This window comes from Apostichopus japonicus, chromosome 10 (assembly GCF_037975245.1).
Source record: "Apostichopus japonicus isolate 1M-3 chromosome 10, ASM3797524v1, whole genome shotgun sequence".
Lineage (NCBI taxonomy): Eukaryota > Metazoa > Echinodermata > Holothuroidea > Aspidochirotida > Stichopodidae > Apostichopus > Apostichopus japonicus.
This window is the reverse complement of record NC_092570.1, coordinates 180,892-200,439: the sequence shown is the minus strand read 5'-3', so window position 1 is coordinate 200,439 and position 19,548 is coordinate 180,892. Positions and strand designations below refer to the sequence as shown.

Genomic DNA, 19,548 nt, shown 5'->3' with positions numbered 1-19,548 from the left:
CATCAAAAAAGTTGGTCACAGATATGATGTCATATGTGAGATCATAAGGATCTGCTTTCAAATTGAACGAAAGTCAAAACACTATCATCATTTGGCAAAACAGGTCTAGCCACTGCCCAAAGACTATTTCGAAGGCAATTCATTCTATATCTTGCCCTTGTTCATTGCTGGGAATAAATTGGAAAAATCAAAATCAACAAACTTGAACAAATACTAGACATTGTTATCTGTCAAATCAATTGGACAGTATCATTTTGTACCAACTAGTTCAGCCTTCTTTCTTGGTGTAAGGGAAGGGTGAGGGAAGGGTGGGTGAGGGAAGGGTGGGTGAGGAAAGGGAGGAAATGGAGGAAGGGAAGGGCGAGGAAAGGGGAGTAGGGGTAAGGAGCACATCTATAAATCAGCTGCAACTTTGCTTATTCATTGTATTATATAAAACATTTTGTGGAAGAAAGTTTTAACTTACCAGGAGGAGGATTCTCTGGTATCGCAGGCTGGACACCTTCCACACAAAGCCAATGAGCTGTAAAGTTGGCAAGTAAAGGATGTACACAGGAGAAACTATAATAAGTATTTTTATAGCAGCTTTTCTGATTGGATCAACAATTGATACCAAACCTACTGAGTACCTTATAAGTAAGTAGTTTAATTCATTCTAGGAAATTAGAAATGATTAAGTATTGAGTGACAGTGTGTTACTAAAACATTCTATGATTTGATTTAGAAGTTACAACTTTAGGTTGAATAAAATAAACTGCCAATAAAGCAGATTTACCTTTCAGTGAGACATCAAGAGGTACTTTCGGAAGTGGACTGGAAATCATCTCTGACAAGTCAAACTCTTTCTCCTCAACAAAATGGAGTTCCCTCCCTCCTCCACTCGTAAAACGAAAAGGAATTTTGTCCGGCACTGTTAACCCATAAAGAGGCTAAAAGATAAATAACCGTGGCAGATTTTTTAGCATGCAAACTTTTCCAAACTTTTAGAACACTATGAAGATGCTTCTGTGCCAAAGCAATGGGTTCTGATTTCTCAGAACAAACCCTTATTTTGGTAAATTCAAATCAATCAATGTTGGTTGCTGTCCATCCTCTTGTTTACAGATAAGGAACAAATCCAATAAAGTACAGCAAGATGAATGAGTCTCAAACTACTTGTAAGTTCACTGTGTGCTGCTGCAGCTAGGGTAAGCCTTACTTCTCTTATAAGCCACCATTAATTATTATGGGTACGACACTGTACATATACAGTAGGTGCTGTATTTCTTACTTCTCTTATAAGCCACCATCAATTATTATGGGTACGACACTGTACATATAGGTGCAGTATTTCTTACTTCTCTTATAAGCCACCATTAATTATTATGGGTATAACACTGTACATATACAGTAGGTGCTGTATTTCTTACTTCTCTTATAAGCCACCATCAATTATTATGGGTACGACACTGTACATTTAGGTGCAGTATTTCTTACTTCTCTTATAAGCCACCATTAATTATTATGGGTACGACACTGTACATATAGGTGCTGTATTTCTTACTTCTCTTATAAGCCACCATTAATTATTATGGGTATGACACTGTACATATAGGTGCAGTATTTCTTACTTCTCTTATAAGCCACCATTAATTATTATGGGTATGACACTGTACATATATATGTAATGTTTCAGATATAAATATACTGCAATGACTAAGAAAGAGGCTCTTCAATAAACATTTTGATTGCTCTCTGGATTATTCTTTCAAGTTTAAATCAAGAACTACTGTTCCCTGTACAGTATATTAATGCTGTCAACTTCTTTCAATTCTTTGAATGTTTTACTTTAAGGAACAACAAGGGAAGTCACTATTTACTAAGTGCCAGCTCTATTAATTTGTATCAAGTTTGCAAATGTCCATTCTTTTTGGTACAAGATGTTGAATGTACTCCTTTACCATTTAATACAAGTTTGCAACTGCTTTAAAAACTTATTGTTCTTCTTTAATTTTGGAATGGTTTAGACATTCTATTTTCCAAAGGTTAAAACCTAAAGAACCTCCATGGCTGTAGCAAGGGTCAGAATCTATCAAAATCTCATCCTAAAATCTTCTGTATGAACCTGTAATGTTTACAGTTCATGAACAAACCTCAATGTTTTGATCTTGCAGAGAACTATCAAAATCGGAGGTGGACAGTTTTCTCCTCTTGGCCTTCCTCATAAACTTGACGGCTTCCTGAAATGAATAGATATGGGGAACTTTGTGTGAAGAGATTGCAAGAGAGTACGGTATAACAACAATTTACCTCCGAGACTGAGAATAACTTATCCAATAGGAACAATATCATAATATATTTACCACAAAAGGCCAAATTGCTATACAAGTACACCATGTATGATCAGAGTTTTCACACAGTGCAATACTGTAGTATTTTATAAGCGTAGACAAATATCAGAAGCTTCAAAACTGACACACAAACTTTATACAATAAATTATTCCCGGCTAGAGTTTCAAAGATTCACAAGAAAGGATTGTGGGTACTTCACCTGTTGGGAAAAAGCTTTCAAACCTCTCACATAATAGTATATGTTATGTATGTTAAGTTGTGTGGGTTAGTTGTTAGACTAGGCTTCCAAATATTACACTGACATTCTCATTATAATGTGCAGTAATATATTGCTTAGCTGTTTGAACAGGTTTGAGAGGAGGAAAGAGTTGTCTCAATTCATGATTGAATCCCTTCAATACCAGATATGGTGATTAAATGTCATATAGGGTGACCATATTACTGTACTTTGGTTCAAAGGTGAGACAATGCATACTAGGAGGCTTCTAAGGGGAGCCCCCCCCCCACCCCTCCCACATCCCTCTTTAAAATAAACTTTGGATTTTAAAGAAAGATGCACACTACTGTACAGTAAGTGGTGGCATCTTCAAAGCTTTATAAAACAGGTCTGTGTGAAATTTCCCCAAAAAGTAATATATATTGCTACATTTATGTAAGAATTTGTTGTAAATGTAGACGACATTACTACAAAGCTTTTCTTATAGCATGCTTTTGAAACGGTCATGTACAGTGATTAGTACATGTGTACTTTTTTCAGTTTGCTTTATATATTTTAAAAACAGTGATGTTTTTTACTTCACAAAGACCAATAGAAATTATGACAATTCAATTTGCTGGCTGAACTGTATATTTTTGTTGCAGAGATGAACAATCCTCATGGAAACACGATTTACGGTATATAACCTTAACCTCACCTGAACCAACATCTTGAGTCTGAATGTGGCATCTTCTGCCAGTGCATACGAGGCTTCATCTGGGAGAGTAGGTAACCCAACAGTCTCTCCGATTACTTTCATAGACTCGTGAGACAAGACACTTGCTTTCCTTTCCTTTTGTGGGTCAGCCATTGAGTTGTTTGCAAGTTTCTGCAAAATAATCTCAAATTACAAACATTAAAACAATTTAATAAATTGCAATTTATTGCAGCAAGCAATTGGCCAACTCTTGATCTAAAATCTTAGTAGCCAACAACTGCAAGGACACATCATATATTCTTTTATTGCTTTATAATTTATGATGGTTAAATACTTCAAATAAAAATGTTTGATTTGCACATAAAGAGTACATAAACATGTATGCAACAGCTCACACATTTAGTTATTAACTTATAAATATCTGATCATTGCATTCATCTCAATTATTAAATTATTAGTCATCAGATTATGGAAAGTATGACTATGAGAATATTTTTGTAACATACATACAGTATGAAACAACAGCTTAGAAATAAAGCTGTATTGTGCAATTAACAGATATGTTTACTGTACATACATCAATAAGGGAACAAACAGATCTATGTGATCAGGCTTTATAAGTTATAGACAGTCGGGTGTGTCGGTATTATAGGCAACAACAGATACCCATACACCCGCTGACAAATACCTGGTATTACCAGGTATACCAGACATTTCGCAGAACCGCTACTTCCAGCATAACTGTACTATCAAACACTACAGTAGCATGAACCCTATGGACACTTACAGTAGACTAGCCTCTAGCCTACAAATGTATGTGCAGTTTTATGATGACCACTTTCCCATTTATATATTTTTCTTTTGCAGCAACTTATTTAAACATTTGATTAAAAAGAAAATAAAGCATGAAAAATCAGTGTTGTTTTACGTGTCTTTCATTTCAATGCAAAGGAACAGTTCAGTACATTCCACTACTAGGCCCAGTCTAACGACAAACAGTACAGTAGCATATAATCGGTACGGGAATTACTGTAACAGGTTAGTATTTGAATAGTATAATGCGTAGAATCAGTATAATAACAGACTTGTCGTCATGCGCAGAATCGGTATAAGAACAGGTATGAACATATCTAATGCCCAGAATCAGTATAATAACAGATCGTATGAATGCGGAGAATTGGTATAAGAACAGGTATGAACATATGTAATGCTCATCTGGAATCAGTATCATAACAGGTATGAATGCGCAGAATCGGTATAAGAACAGATGAAGATATGTAATGTCCAGAATCAGTATAATAACAGGTATTAATGTGGAGAATCGGTATAAGAACAGGTACAGTATGAACATATGTAATGCCCATCTGGAATCAGTATAATAACATCTATGAATGCGCAGAATCGGTATAAGAACAGATGAAGATATGTAATGTCCAGAATCAGTATAATAACAGGTATTAATGTGGAGAATCGGTATAAGAACAGGTATGAAGATATGTAATGGCCAGAATCGGCATAAGACCAGGAATGAATGCGGACAATCAGTATAATAACAGGTATGAAGATATGTAATGGCCAGAATCGGTATAAAAATAGGTATGAAACTATGAATATACTCTTTGTTATGCACAGAAACAGTATAAGAACAAACACACCAGGTAACGTTTAACGAGGGTTGAGCCCAGAATTGGTATTCATATTGTAGAAAACAGTACAACCTGTACTACTAGAAAAAAAAGGTATATAAGTATTGCTCAGAATCAGCTTCTTCCAAAATAACCTGTTAAACTGTACTTGTGAGTAAGAGAAGAACTATAAAAGAGCTATACTGAAGGTTTAAAGCAATTAGACGTAGCAAATTGTGGGTATTATTCTACAACGTGACTGGGGAATGACTTTAATTTGTTAAGTAGCGGTCTGTCAAAGGGAACTTTGGGGTATTCCTTTCTTTGAAATGTTATTCTCAAATGTAAAGAGAGTAGCAGAATGTAAACAGTAGCAGCGGGAATTTCCTTTGAGTTTGTGTGTTTTATCTGGGTTGGTATTTTTATTGGGTATTATTTTTACCGGGTGTTCAAGGTTTGTTTTGGATATACCTGGTACTTTGGGTACAATATATTCGTTGATGACAAAATTTTAAAAGTCTGTATGGGTATGAATGAAATGCCAGGTATACCTGGTATATCGACATACCAACATATTAGACAGATGTCAATGTGTTATTCTGCGTAAATTGCTTGTCTTCTTACCCTTACCAATGTATTAATATTTTAAAGTATGTTTTTCCGTTTAAAAATTGCTAATCTGCACCAGTTGATCACGCTTGTCCCCCCCCCCCTTCCTCCTGACACTAGGGATGTGTCATTCTGAAACAGTACTTAGTATAGTAAAGGCTTCATAATTGACGCACCTTCGTAATTGACCCACCTTCAACAATTACTAGCAACTCTGCAAGGCAACATAAACTTTTGACGAGGCAGAGTTACATATTTCATGAGTTTGAATCTATGATAATGCTTGTGGGTTTGTTTTAAGCTTTAATCATCCTCCTGGGCCCAGTTTTGCATGAATACTTTGCATTTGGACAGCTTACTCCCTCAAAATAACCAAAATTACTTCAACATGACACCACTACTATCTAGGACCTGACCTGTCTGAGCTTAGAGACTCAGAGCATAGCAAACAGCATCCAGAGTTTTTGGATGTAAACTTACACAAAAGTTATAGTTAGCTTAAATCGACAAATGTGTCAATTTCAGGGTATGAAAGAACTTGACACGGCAGACATTTTGTGGTCAAATTCTGCTCAATTGTACATTGCGTAGGCACAGAACAATAAATACTTTGAAATAATTACATTTCTGAGGAACAACATACTGTATATGAAAACTGCATACAGTTGCAGAGATGCCAAGGTCAGATGTTTTTTAGGCGGGTGAAAATTGTCTGGTGCTGTTGGTTACGTACACCATCTAAGCGGAGCGCCACCATGGGTTGGCGCGAAGCGTACAAGAAAATTTTGGGATCTTACGGCCCCTCAGATGGCCGGAAACATCACTTCCCGGGTCATCTAAGCTGAATCTATATTGTCTCCATATTTGTATTGTGTCTATTTTTTTTTCATTCCAGAGGAAAAAATATCTTGAAATAAACAAAATCTCTGAAAGTTTGCGGACGCTGTAGCGTTCACGTGTGTCGTAACGGTACTATTTTTCACGAATCGTATAGGTAACGTTGCTTTCAGCCGGGCATATTTAGCACGATCGGCTTTGAGTAATTTCCGAAATTTCCTTGATATCGTTGATCAAATCCTTTACTATGTGCGTCAATTATGAGTCCACCATGCTTCAAGTATAGTCAGTATTGCGAAGTTCGGCATACTGCGAAGATCGGCCACCCTTAAGAAATACACGATTTCACCATGAAAATCTACAGGAAGAGTCAAATTTCACCAAAAAGTACGAAGCTACAGTTATTTTCTCTCCAAAATGACCCGTGTGCAAGAAATTACTTACATATTTGTCAATAAAATGACGAAGATCTATGAAGTCTGTTATAATTACTGAAAAAGCAACTGCGCCACCAATTTTATCACCAGCGCCACACTGTGGGTTGCGTGTCCGAACTTCGCAATACTCTAGCAAGAAATACCAGTTCCACAATCACGAAGAATCTTCTTGGAAAACAACGTGAAAACAGTTTGCAGGAAAGAAAGTTTGGCCGTGTATCGTACTATAACAAAATTCTCCCACCATATGAAGTATATTTACAAATGATTTATACCAGAAGATTTAGTTTTGGGGTGTTTTAAGTCTTAAGTGGCCGAACTTCGAAGTCACCATCCTACAAGTTACAACTAGTGTAAGTTACATCATACCAATTATGTTTGACTGTAGGCTAGTACTTGGAAAATTTGGCTATTTTGTAAGGTACCGAAGTTGGAGGGCCCAGACATTTGATACTAGCAGGATATTATTAAAAAAAAATCTGAAGAATCATTTTGGCTTAGGTTTATAGTCACCTCACTTAGGCCTACAGTATACATTGCCAAAATATAAGCATTTTACCGTAGTCGTGGAACTACTACTAACGCTTCTACCATCACTACAAAACTGTTCAACCAACCTTCAGATACCTGTATAGTTCCAATATTCATTTAATTTACAGAACATGCAACTGAATTAATGTAAAGAAAAACAATTATAGAATCTTTCTTACATAAGAAGGCGTGGACCTGAAACCAGGGTAAAAATGTTCCTTCGACGATTGAAATTAACGTAATGTTTGATCCAAGATTACAGGTTCGATAAGTTATAGTTAGGGGAGCTTCTGTATTGCTGTACTGTGATAACGTACCTCGGTATGTACATTAGTCGTCAGAAGGCATGGCATTAGGCCTTGGCTAGGCCTTACTAGAAATACTAACGGTAGGCCGTATATTTTGTGAATGTGTTTGATTATAATTTGTATGCAGTGCATCGAAGGCTTGATCACGGTAGTGACCAAATGTAACTTTGGCAATCTTTTTCAAGTGTTCCGGACAAGCCAGGTTCGGTTACATAGAGAAATGTGAATTGTGGCAAGTTTTCTTCAAGTACTAGGCTAGGCCTAGGCCAGCTAGGCCTAGTACCACTTTTTGTAAAAAAGAAAAATCACAAATTAATTCCGATTGAAGAGGCAATTCACAAGTGGGACTGAGAGCCACAACAAGTTACATTTGACAATTGATTATAATTTCAGAGGTGTTTGAGGGTTTTCTGATGAGGTGCAGGTAAGATACCGGGGGGTTACACAGTTAATTGGTATCAGGGTTTCTGTGAAGGGGTAGAAGGGTATTGATCCCTTCTCAGATGTACCTGTAGGGGGTGGATTATTTCTTCTGTTTGAACCATATTCTTGCAAATAAGAGTACGTTTGTGGCCCCTCTATTATGATTATCATTAAATGCCTTAAATTGTTTTCTGCCAGCCTGTTCCTCAACCTGCTTTTAATGATATTCAGATATTTGAAGTTCCTTCTCCACTGTAGTTGTACGCACCTACAGTATGCCATGCGGAACCTTTATGGCTCCTGACTTTCTCTTTTGCCTTTTTCATGTTCGTCACAGGAACAGCTATCCACCACCTGTGGCATTTCCTAATTATGCTTGAGTCATTGCTATAAGCTTGGTGGCAAGGAAACATACAGTACAATCCCATTTTCTACTCCTCTGATCAATTGGTTAATTATCTTCATTTCAGTCTGGTTTGAACTTCAGTTCAGTTGTACTACGCTTGCTTCCATGCATTCAACATTGCCAGTAAGTACAACTTGTACAATTTACTCACTTGGGTTGTCTCTGCATTTTCTTCACTTGCCTCTGTGTGTGTGATATGGACATCTCAATCTCATTGCCTTCATGTTTATTCTCATCATCCTGTTTTTTCAATGTCGGTTCTCCTAACTATTAAATAGGTGGAACTGGTTTTAAATATTTTCTTATGTCTGCCTTGCTTTAGTCTGTTTATTCACTAAAAGCTACAGTATAGTGTTCTGTTTAGTCATGCCTTTAATACTACTGTACCCATGCCTGACAAGAATGAGTCTGCAGGGTGACTTAAATGCATTCCACAAGCAGTTTGTACACTAGCTGCGCTATTGAGTACATATTACTATGCAACGAAGAAGGCTAAACTAAAGTGCATGTTGCGGTTTAAAATTGCTTACTCTGGGGCTCAAATTACAGCCTTTGGCAACATGAGCATTGCTAGGCCCTCAGTTTGTGGCAGAACAGTTGGTATGGAATGTTAGAAGCTGACAAGGAGGCAGAGCTTTCCGTGGGAGGGGAGGGGCGGGCCTAGATTTCCTGAAAACACAAATTAGACAAAGTTAAAAGTTATGAAGATTCTGTAGGTCTGTCCTCAAGAACTGGCCTATAAAATATGCCAGGCAGCTGGTTTGGGCCAAACGTATTGTGAGTTAAGTCATAAGATCCAATTATGAAGGAACATTACCCCTTAACTGAATCAGCTAAGTTTGTGACCCAAAGTTCTTCCTCTTGAGATATACAGTATAATACAAATAGGCTTGAGCGTGCCTAGTATAAAAACAAGTTTTAAATTTTCATGAATGTTTTCCCAAAGAATATCATTTAACCTGTACTGGATCCATGTTTTGTGATATTCACTTTTTATGTTATTCTGCATTTAGTAATTTTTGAAAACTTGTCTTCACAATATTTTCATACATAATGATGATTTTCTGTAATCACGTGAGGTTTCACAAATGACTGATACTTTTTTTTACTTTCTTCACAGAACATACAAAACACATCAAGCAAATGGCCATCAGGATACACTCTGATTTGGAGCTAATGCCATCAGTTAATTCCTATTGTTGGAAACAAGAAAACTGAAACTACTACTCTTCATATATGTTTTAGCCCCTCTCAAAAGGACTTTGGGGGAGTAGCACCTCCGTATGGAAGGTCACAGTCCAACCACAGACTTAGCCAAGGCAGAAGTGCATGTTGGCAACACCATCGTTTCAGAAGAGGAAAAGGCACGCCAAAATAGCATTGTTGTCAGCAAGGAAAATAACTCTGCGTTTATTTCGTCGGAGGAAAACATGGTCACCTTTCAATGTCACAAGTGTGCTTTCAAAACCAGAAAGGAATATCAAATGAAGATTCACAACATATCCCACAGTGAAATGACCCAAAAAGGATTCAAGTGTCCTGACTGCGATTATTCCACACCACACAAGCATAACTTGCGCACCCATTTAAAGAAACATGCTAACATAAATGACTTAGAGGAATGCGAAGTCCATAGATGCGATAAATGTGACTATCAAACGCCATACAAACAGGGTCTTAGCAGACATATATGCAAACATCATACCAAGAAGCCATTCAAATGTGACCTTTGCGACTTTAGTACCATTTATAAATCTAGTCTTGTGCATCATGTGGATTCGAAACATACCAAATTACGTCCTTACAGTTGCAGTGAGTGTTCTTATTCGTGTGCACGAAAGCAAGATTTGGCAACTCATGAAACACGACACAGATCTCAAAAGCCCTTCATTTGCCAGCATTGTTCATTTCAGACATATTACAAGCAAAGCCTTAGGTCACACATAAAGAGACACAATCTGTCCGAACCAAAAATGTACGACTGCACAATGCCGGACTGCAACTACAGAACCAAGAATCAGCAAAATTTGGAGTCTCATGTGCTAAGCCATCCATCAGAAAATAAATTTAAATGTGGTAATTGCACATACTCCACTGGATTCCGATACCACTTGCTTTTGCATGAAGCCAAGCATTTATCTGGGACAGAGAAGTCCTACAAATGTAACCTGTGCTCATTCACCACAACTCTGCGATTCAGCCTCAAGCGACATCTGGACAGGCATCAGCCAGATAGGAAGATGCCTGAGAAATCTTTTAAATGTGACATCTGTGGTTATCAAACAGCCTACAAGAACAGTCTAAAGCGGCATTTGGCAAAACATTCAGATATAAAACCATACAAGTGTGGTCACTGTGATTATTCAGCAATCAATATGTCACAAATGCGTGTCCATATAGCAAAACACACAGGTATGTATATTTCTATTATGTATGTTTTAAGGGTAGCCCCCTCCCCCCCCCCTTTCCCAAAAGAAAATTATCAAGAGATGTTCAAGAGTAAGAGATGGTAAGAGTGTACTCTGCCAATGAGTGAGAATTCATTGGAACGCTGACAGAAAGTGCTATTCGTCCAGATTGCTGTGGTTTGTTATTCTTGCTCATTGCAGACCAACCCATCCATTTGTCCCTATATGATCATCTCCTTTCATTACTTTTAAATGCATTGCCCTATTTACAGTAGCTCACTAAATAGTGTGCTTTACTGATTTGCTCCCAAACAGGGTCAAGTTATTTGCTGAATCTGGCTGTAAAATGTACTTATTTTCCTGTGTAGATTTATGAAGCCAGTTTCATGTTTAATTTGCGATGACCAGATGTCCACTAAGCAACATCTCTTGGCCAATTCAATTGTATTATCACCATTCATTTTCCTAGGTATAAAGCCATTTTCATGCTCAATGTGTAATTACAAGACTGCCAACAAGCAACATCTCCTAGCGCACGCAGCGAAGCATTCAAGCACTCGAATGAGGTGCAATCTATGTTTCTTTAAGACGGCCTGGAAGGCTCGCATGAGAGCCCACTTAAAGACTCACAAAACTGGTAAAGTTAGTGGTATGGCTGAGGACTGTGCCACCACAAGCACTGTTTCTTTGCAAACTGGAGTGACTTTGCAATCCAACAATGAACCAAGAGACTTTCCCATTGATGACTTGCAGGTCATAGACTGTGTACCTGCAGTAACCATGGCAACTGAGGTAGAGTTGCAACAGATATCAGATGTCATAGCAACACATAGCTTGCTCACTGAGAAAGGCAAACTGGACCAAGAAGTTGAATGTAATGTAGAAGTAATCACAGATGAGATGCCGTGGCATGCTGGGCCTTTAAAGGTAAAATAAATTGTAGTTGAAAAGTGTAGTTGAAAAAGCTAATTGTACATCATTCTTTAGTTCTATTCTTATCACACCAGACCAGACCAGAAAAGAGAGATAGAGAAGAGGGGTTAAGATTAAGGGGGCTACACTATTGCCCTTGGGCCAGGGTCCATTAGAGTTGTTTGGTTAAATGTGGGATAAGGAATTGTGTCTTCTCAGTTTCATAAAATACTTACAGCAAAATGGAGACTTCCAAAGGAAGCCCAGGATAAGATTCTCCAGGTTCTGACCTAGGTCTCCCTTGCGTGTTATTATTGAATGAAATGTTTTGTACGATTGCTTTCAAGTATTTTGTCTTACCAAATCAGTGCTCTCAGTTTGTAAATCAGCTAAACTAACCATGTCATTGCAGTAACATCTTCAGCTCAGAGTTAATTATGCAAATAATAATAAGTTTAGGTAGTGTTGCAGGCCATTGTTGAAGTTTTTAATATACTGTAGTTGTTTTGGCCAAGTTGCAGACAGAGTTTATTTGGTAATGTACTGTCATCTGCAGTCCTGACATCAAGAACTCTGACATGAAGATAACAATATAATGGCAAATTTAGGGTGTGTTTATTAGTGTACCAGAGACATAACACTGCAAACACCATACTGTTTCTCACTTAAATGTCAGGAAAGTGTTGGAGTCACTTCACTTTTTGAAAATTACTGACTCAATATACGACTCATTACAAAACTGGCAATTAATGTAATAAAAAATGTATAAGAAAACAACTTGAGGAGAAATTAAATAACCAGACATTTCATACCTAAATTAAATTACAAGAGACTTAAAAAAAATATCCAATAAAGATATTAATATGAACCATGGAGTCATTTGACTGTGGAGATATGGTAAACTACAGTTGAATTGTACTGTACTTCATATTTTGTAAATAAAAATAAAAAGCCAATGCTAGTTACTTCTCTTCTTTGAAGTTTAGTGAGCAGTAAAATGTTGCCTTTAGTCCCATTTTACTCTCCACCAAATATTTCAATTATTCTGATTTGTTTCAGCCATTCTTGTCTCTTTACTGATCAGACTTCATTTGCAGAGTGTCGAAACTGTTTAAGTAACTTTCAATCTCATTTATATATATGATTGTTTTAAGTTTGACCTTCATAATTTTTTTCTTTTTGCTTGGACTTGTATCTCCTTTAATCTATATATGTTGTTTAATATCATGTCGAATGCTTCCCAAAATCCATTTCAGGATATTTCTTATTCTATGATAGCCACAGATGAAGGTGATGGTAGAGTGTTAAGCTCTTAGCTATGTACTGTATCAAATCATATATTCACATTTTTTCTTTTTCTCATTCAGACCACGGATGGAAGTGATGTGACTGTTATATCGTTAGCATCAATCCCTGTTGTTACCAGTCAGTCTGAGCTTATACCAGACTCAATTCCTTTATCCCTTGAAATAATCCAGGTAAGTGGACATTCCCTGGTTAATAGTCATCAGTATGGCCACAAATAATATTGCTCTTTAAAAAGTTCTCAAAAGTACCGGATGATTGAACCCTCCAAATTATTCCCAGACAGTAGGGTATGTCAGATTATACAATCAATTATCCTCAAAAGAAAAAAATGCATTGAGGGTGAAAGTAAACCTACTTGTTGAAATTTGAGTCTCAGTAACCAGTGTTAAACCTTCTTTAATATTTGTGGGCAAATATTGATGGCCTTATAGATTGCTGACTGCTTGGTCATCTTGCCATCAATTTTGGATGTCTGCAGACCATGGTATAACTATTTAAGCCATATATGGTGTTCAGTCAATTACTTAAATTTCCACAGATCATTTCCATAATTTAATTACTTACATTCAAGTGATTAAATATCTTTCAACTATGAAAGTTTCACAAAACTCTCCCTTTCACTTTTGTTTTTCAATCAAGCTGCACTGTTCTCTTTGTTGTTAAACAAGTGTATTTGCCATGTGTTTATCAACTTTATCTTAAAGTGACCTGTAGGTGAAGTTATAGGGTGGGAGATGAATAGGTGACTTGAAATGGTCAAATTAACACTGTCAGATCAAGAGAAGATATGCAACATTGTGTGCTTGACTGAAGAAAGACTGTAGCAGTTTATGTTAGTAGAGTAGTTCCTTTAGAAGTCTAAGATTTTTAGATTAACAAGTTCTGCAATAAATGACAAAGAAATGATAGCATGTTATAATGATATACATAAGGCTATTACTAAGTGCAACAAAAAATATCTCCTAAGACAAAAGTGCCAATATCGTGGAGAAGGGACTGGTGGTGTTGGGGGGGGGGGGTGGGAGTTGATTGAGAGGGAAGGGAAATTGGGTTTGAGTAGTTTAAACTTTCCCATACAAAATTTTGCAGGTGAGAGCTTTGAAATGGTTCTTTTCTCCATTGTTGCAGGAGAGTATTGGACTTAGTCAGCCTCTCAGTTCATCAGTCACAGACACCAGCTATAATGGAGACGTTTAATCTGAAATTTCTGGTATTAGATGAATTGTGAAAAAGATATACCATATTTGAACATTCACAATTACTTTTTCTATTTCCATTTTTGCTTGAGGTTGGAAAGGAAATGAATATGAAAATCATGAATAGTAAACATACAAATAAATTAACCCCAGCAGCACAATTTTCCAGTGCTAGCACTCGTACTGACAGTATGAACAGTTCCTAACCTCCATACTGTACTGTCAGTATGAATGCTTTAAAGCATGATTTAAAAGTATAACATTTAAAACACTGACCTAACTGGATGGTAACCCAATATGAGTTTCACTTTTACATAAATTAGAGACACTTTTTTTTGGCCGTGTGGTATGTCTGGTGTAGTGAGCAACTTTTGGATGTGAAATTTACTACCATCAGTACAGTAGAACATCCTCCTCTTAAGCTAAAATATTCCTCATGAACTTTCCACATATTGGAAAAGAAAGTAAGTAAAATGACCCCAAAACAAGCATGCACATAGTGACCGAAACTTTGCCATGGTTGTCTAAAGGTAAGTTGCTTGATTGAACTTCATACTTGGTATGTAGATACTCCCTGCTGAAGACAATACCCTTTTGTTTGAGCATGTCAAATTTACTTAGGTTCAAAAAAGCTAAAAGCAAATAAGTTCCACATCAAGCTTTTGTTGAAATTCGTGCAAGGGTGTGGTGATCGCCTTTGTGAGTAAAATAAAGTCACTCTCTATGTGGGTTAAGGTATTTGACATTTATGAGCTAAAAACAATTGGAACCTTATGGACACAATTTCTGTCATATTTAAGCTATATATTCAATTTTATACATCTATAGACTCCTTTTCTGATAACAAATTTGTGTCATTTTCTGTCTCTCTTTGACGGCTACTTTTAAAGACATTTTATATTTTTATGTTTTGGTGAAATAATATTTGCCTTTAGTTCGATATCACTCAATGCAACCATCAGAACTTTGTGATTGCAACTGTTGGCTGTTCTTAGTTATATGAGTGACAAACTGGAAACGTTGCTTATTTTTCGTTATTGATAATTTCCAAATCACTTTTCCCATTGTTCATTTACTTGCAGATTGACAAACTGCTCAGTACAACATAACAGATTTAATGTTTGAATCTGTATGAAATTTCTGCATGAGTCCTCATCCTTGCTGTGACTTTGGTGGATGAAAAGGAGTTGCAGGATATTTCTTGTCTTAACAGTTGACACACATAACCTTCTCTTCATCTGTCAAGGTTAATACTACCATCAATTTATTTATTTTCATTTACCATTTGAGAACTGTCACAAAATGAATATTAGGAAGGTGGGTTTTCTCTCTGCTGCCCTCTCTCTTTGGTCTCTGATTTGTATGCAGAGTGGTTTCCTTGTGTCATTCATTTATAAGCACGTCTATGCTCTCTTGAGCTTCAGAGAAACTATTTATCTCCCTGAATTTGATTCAAATCGAATCGTGAAATGCTCAAGAGATAAAGGTTAACAGTAATGATGACATAAATAAACATTGCCACTATTGACTGACTTGTGGAAATGAAATGGCTGATGGAAAATACGTTTGTCACATTTTTCATTGGAAGTTTCTTTCTAATGTTCCTTTCTGTTGAAATTGCTGTAATATGAAAGTTTGATTCATTGGAAAAACATTGAAATAAAAAATGTGCGGTACGGAAAGCACAGGGGACCCTTCAGCAGTGAAATTCCAGGTAACTATTTTGTGATTTGTCCCATTAAATCAAAGTCCCATTGTCACTCAAGATTGCCCCCACCCAAGTCTAGCCCCACCATCTCTAAGTTCAATCCTCATCCATAGCTCAGAATGGAATGCATTTACCTACTGTACCTCCTCATCCATAGCTCAGAATGAGGTGCAGTCACCTACTGTACCTCCTCATCCATAGCTCAGAATGGGGTGCATTTACCTACTGTACCTCATCCATAGCTCAGAATGGGGTGAATTTACCTACTGTACCTCATCCATAGCTCAGAATGAGGTGCGTTTACCTACTGTACCTCATCCATAGCTCAGAATGGGGTGCATTTACCTACTGTACCTCATCCATAGCTCAGAATGGGGTGAATTTACCTACTGTACCTCATCCATAGCTCAGAATGAGGTGCGTTTACCTACTGTACCTCATCCATACCTCAGAATGGGGTGCATTTACCTACTGTACCTCATCCATAGCTCAGAATGGGGTGCATTTACCTACTGTACCTCATCCATAGCTCAGAATGAGGTGCAGTCACCTACTGTACCTCCTCATCCATAGATCAGAATGGGGTGCATTCACCTACTGTACCTCCTCATCCATAGCTCAGAATGAGGTGCATTTACCTATGGTACCTCCTCATCCATAGCTCTGAATGGGGTGCATTTACCTACTGTACCTCATCCATAGCTCAGAATGGGGTGCAGTCACCTACTGTACCTCCTCATCCATAGCTCAGAATGAGGTGCAGTCACCAACTGTACCTCCTCATCCATTGCTCAGAATGGGGTGCATTTACCTACTGTACCTCATCCATAGCTCAGAATGAGGTGCAGTCACCTACTGTACCTCCTCATCCATAGCTCAGAATGGGGTGCATTTACCAACTGTACCTCATCCATAGCTCAGAATGAGGTGCAGTCACCTACTGAACCACATCCATAGCTCAGAATGAGGTGCAGTCACCTACTGTACCTCATCTTTAGCTCTGAAACGACTTCCGGTTCCGACTCGCGGTCATACGTTGGGCTCACCGGGGTGATTGTAAAGATGAACGATAGTGATTTTTCACCATCGACGAAAAAATACGATTTTATTCAAGAGTATTCTAGTTGGTTTCCATTTTACACATGTGAAAATTCAAGTCAATCCGATGTTGGGAAAGGCTTAAAAAAAATTCCTAAACTCGTTGATTTTTTAAACAAAAATTGGGCTTTTCGCGAAAAGCGATATGATGATCACGTGATCTACAGTGACATGTGACGTCATTATGATGATAACAACGTGAGTGTACTTCAGCAGTGTGCACTTAGTGTGTAAGTTTAGTTGCAACCTACTCTATATTGGACTCGACAAGCAACGTAAACCACTAGCAAAATCCAAGAAATTGCGTTGTAGGGGGATGCAACAGAACGAATGTGGACTCTACAATAAGTTTTTTTTTTCAATTTTCCAAGCGGAAAAAGTAGTGAGAGATATCGGAAACTCTGGATACGATTTGTGAGGAGAACCAGGAAAGACTTCATCGCACCATGAGTTTCTCATGGCAAGAATGTGAAAGTTTGTTCTGCCCACTTCACAGAAGATGATTCTCGGGCCCAATTGAAATTTGCGTGTGGCAAGGTCACTAAAGTAATAAAAGTTTGAAAGATTGATGCTTTTATGCCGCATTATTTATATATATCCCGATAAATGCAACAGTAAGTGTTGGAACTGGAAGACATGTCAGACGTGAACAACCTAATGACTATATGTGAGGAGAGAATCCACGTGCAAATTTCAATTGGGGCATGGACGTCGCTTAGGCAGAGTTTTTTGGGGCAGAGATGTGTCCATACCCTCCAAACCACTTTAAATGTAATACGAATAGGAAATGTGTGTATGCTCGAGCGAAACAAAACATCGTGTATTACTTACGGTAGCGCACACTGTCACTTATGTTTGCACAGTGTGAAAGTACCGTTTGCGGACCTACGTGAAGTTGGGCTAGAATACGATTCCTCCTGAAGCCCAAACCACGAGGCATACATGTGAATAAACGCAATAGGCATTGCATGTAGTGAGAAAACTGTTCGAGCTAGACTAACTACTCGATTGAGTTCAAATGCGGTTGTATTTCAAGCTCAATGAACCTTTCTGTTGGATTTAATGACGCACGGAACAAGGAACGTTTATGTTTTACAGTAGGCCTAGTGCATACAAGCGAATCTACTTTGTTTAGAACTTTGGATTTTCTTTCGGATGTTATACTAATCTACGTTTGAGACTATCATCACTATTGTTATTGTGCCAGTTTGACTGGTAAGTGAGCACATTCATACATCACTCTGTATAAAACCCGCCAAAAACGTGTTCTTGAGATTTACGTTACTTTGGGTCAGCTTGCGAGTTACCTATTCAGATGTTGGGAAATCGTTGCGAAATCGCCGCAAATTTCGTAAAAAAAAACTTGTAAACACGTGGTGAAGAAATCAAGAAACACTATGATAAATTCATTATCTATTTGTCTTGAACATTACGCCGGAAAATAACAGTTATGCTGACACGAAATGCAACGCACAGCTTCGTACTGAACAGTTCACAACAAGAAAAGATCATCACAGTGACGTCATTCACTGACCTGAGGGCTGTTCAAGGTCGTTGCAGTGTATGAAAATTCCTAAATTACGGAGGCGAAAAAACGATGTTTTAATTCCGTTTTTTATAACTTTCCGGTGTGCTATTTGGAAAATTAAAAAAATATGTTACTTGGTAACATATAAACTACATTATATATGAAAATGAGAGATTTTTTTTCTGTCACTATCGTTCTACTTTAAATCTAGGTAACGCAACCACACGAAGTCGTTTCGCAACAAAAAATATGAAAAGGAGACAGAACTATCCAAACATATCTGAGCACTGAAAAGTAAGGCGAGAGATTACACTATTGAATGGAACATATTGAAGCAATCCGACACACACCATCGCGAATCAGGATCATGCAATATATGCATGGAAGAGAAGCTGGCCATAATACAATCGAAGGACAGATGCATCAACAAAAGAACAGAGCTGTTATCGCACTGTCGCCATGGCAACCGTAAACACACACGCCTGAAGCCGAGATAGCCTGTGTTGTCCAGTTGCCTGATGATCGGTGCGCGAGCCGTACCCGTGAAACTCCGAGTAGCAGTATGATGGTAGTTTAGTTAAGTATATTATGTGATATTCTAGCTCTGCCTTGGCATACTAGCAGGCGCGTATCCAGGGGGCGTTGGGGGCGCGCGCCCCCCGGGTAAGAAAAAGAGGAGAAAAAAAGAAAAGGGGAAAAAGAGGGGGGAAAAGAGGAGGAGGAGGGGAAGGAAGGGAAAAGAAAAAGAAGAAAAAGGAGAAAAGGAGGGAGTAAAAGAAAAAAACGCCAAGGGAAGACAAAGGGGAACAGTGACATAATAACAGCGCTGATCCCTATTATATACACAGGGTAGCCAGTGACGGATCGAGGATTTCGGAAGGGGCGTGCGCCTCACCCTTCCCCTTACACCGACAACTCCATTTTTGACGTTTCCATTTTTCCTCTCTCACTAATGTATCTATATATATA

At 37.8% G+C, this 19,548-nt stretch overlaps 2 protein-coding genes across 16 annotated transcripts in view; one reads left to right on the top strand and one right to left on the bottom strand.

Moving 5' to 3' along the window:
- The window catches only part of LOC139975292 (transcription initiation factor TFIID subunit 6-like), an 18,415-nt gene extending 10,817 nt beyond the window's left edge, over positions 1–7,598 (bottom strand). The window contains exons 1-5 of one of the 2 annotated variants that reach the window (XM_071983094.1): positions 7,464–7,598; positions 3,246–3,416; positions 2,133–2,219; positions 776–929; positions 467–523 (exon numbers count right to left, since the gene is read on the bottom strand). In XM_071983094.1, coding sequence (XP_071839195.1) covers positions 467–523; positions 776–929; positions 2,133–2,219; positions 3,246–3,398 — 451 coding nt within the window. In that variant the 5' untranslated portion in view covers positions 3,399–3,416; positions 7,464–7,598. Of the gene's footprint in view, positions 1–466; positions 524–775; positions 930–2,132; positions 2,220–3,245; positions 3,429–7,463 lie in introns of both variants that reach the window. The other variant, XM_071983093.1, reaches the window with a different exon arrangement.
- On the top strand, positions 4,180–19,548 carry LOC139975293 (uncharacterized). 14 transcript variants are annotated; one of them, XM_071983108.1, is made up of 7 exons: positions 7,619–8,016; positions 8,353–8,544; positions 9,542–10,833; positions 11,299–11,756; positions 13,109–13,219; positions 14,178–14,259; positions 15,328–19,548. In XM_071983108.1, the coding sequence occupies exons 3-6, from the start codon at positions 9,705–9,707 to the stop codon at positions 14,244–14,246; spliced, it is 1,767 nt and encodes a 588-aa protein (XP_071839209.1). In that variant the 5' UTR covers positions 7,619–8,016; positions 8,353–8,544; positions 9,542–9,704; the 3' UTR covers positions 14,247–14,259; positions 15,328–19,548. The 14 variants fall into 14 exon arrangements, with proteins under 14 accessions (XP_071839204.1, XP_071839197.1, XP_071839198.1 ...); XM_071983103.1 differs by lacking the exon at positions 7,619–8,016 and adding an exon at positions 4,180–7,490 and having other exon boundaries at positions 8,486–8,544; positions 14,178–19,548; XM_071983096.1 differs by lacking the exon at positions 7,619–8,016 and adding an exon at positions 4,180–7,490 and having other exon boundaries at positions 14,178–19,548.

What these genes read in the sequence shown, in the direction of transcription:
- LOC139975293 (XM_071983103.1), top strand. Translation starts at nt 9,705, where the DNA reads ATGGAAGGTCACAGTCCAACCACAGACTTAGCCAAGGCAGAAGTGCAT. An exon ending in CCATATAGCAAAACACACAG is followed by an intron (nt 10,834 to 11,298) that starts GTATGTATATTT and finishes TCATTTTCCTAG; the next exon opens with GTATAAAGCCATTTTCATGC. An exon ending in TATCCCTTGAAATAATCCAG is followed by an intron (nt 13,220 to 14,177) that starts GTAAGTGGACAT and finishes CCATTGTTGCAG; the next exon opens with GAGAGTATTGGACTTAGTCA.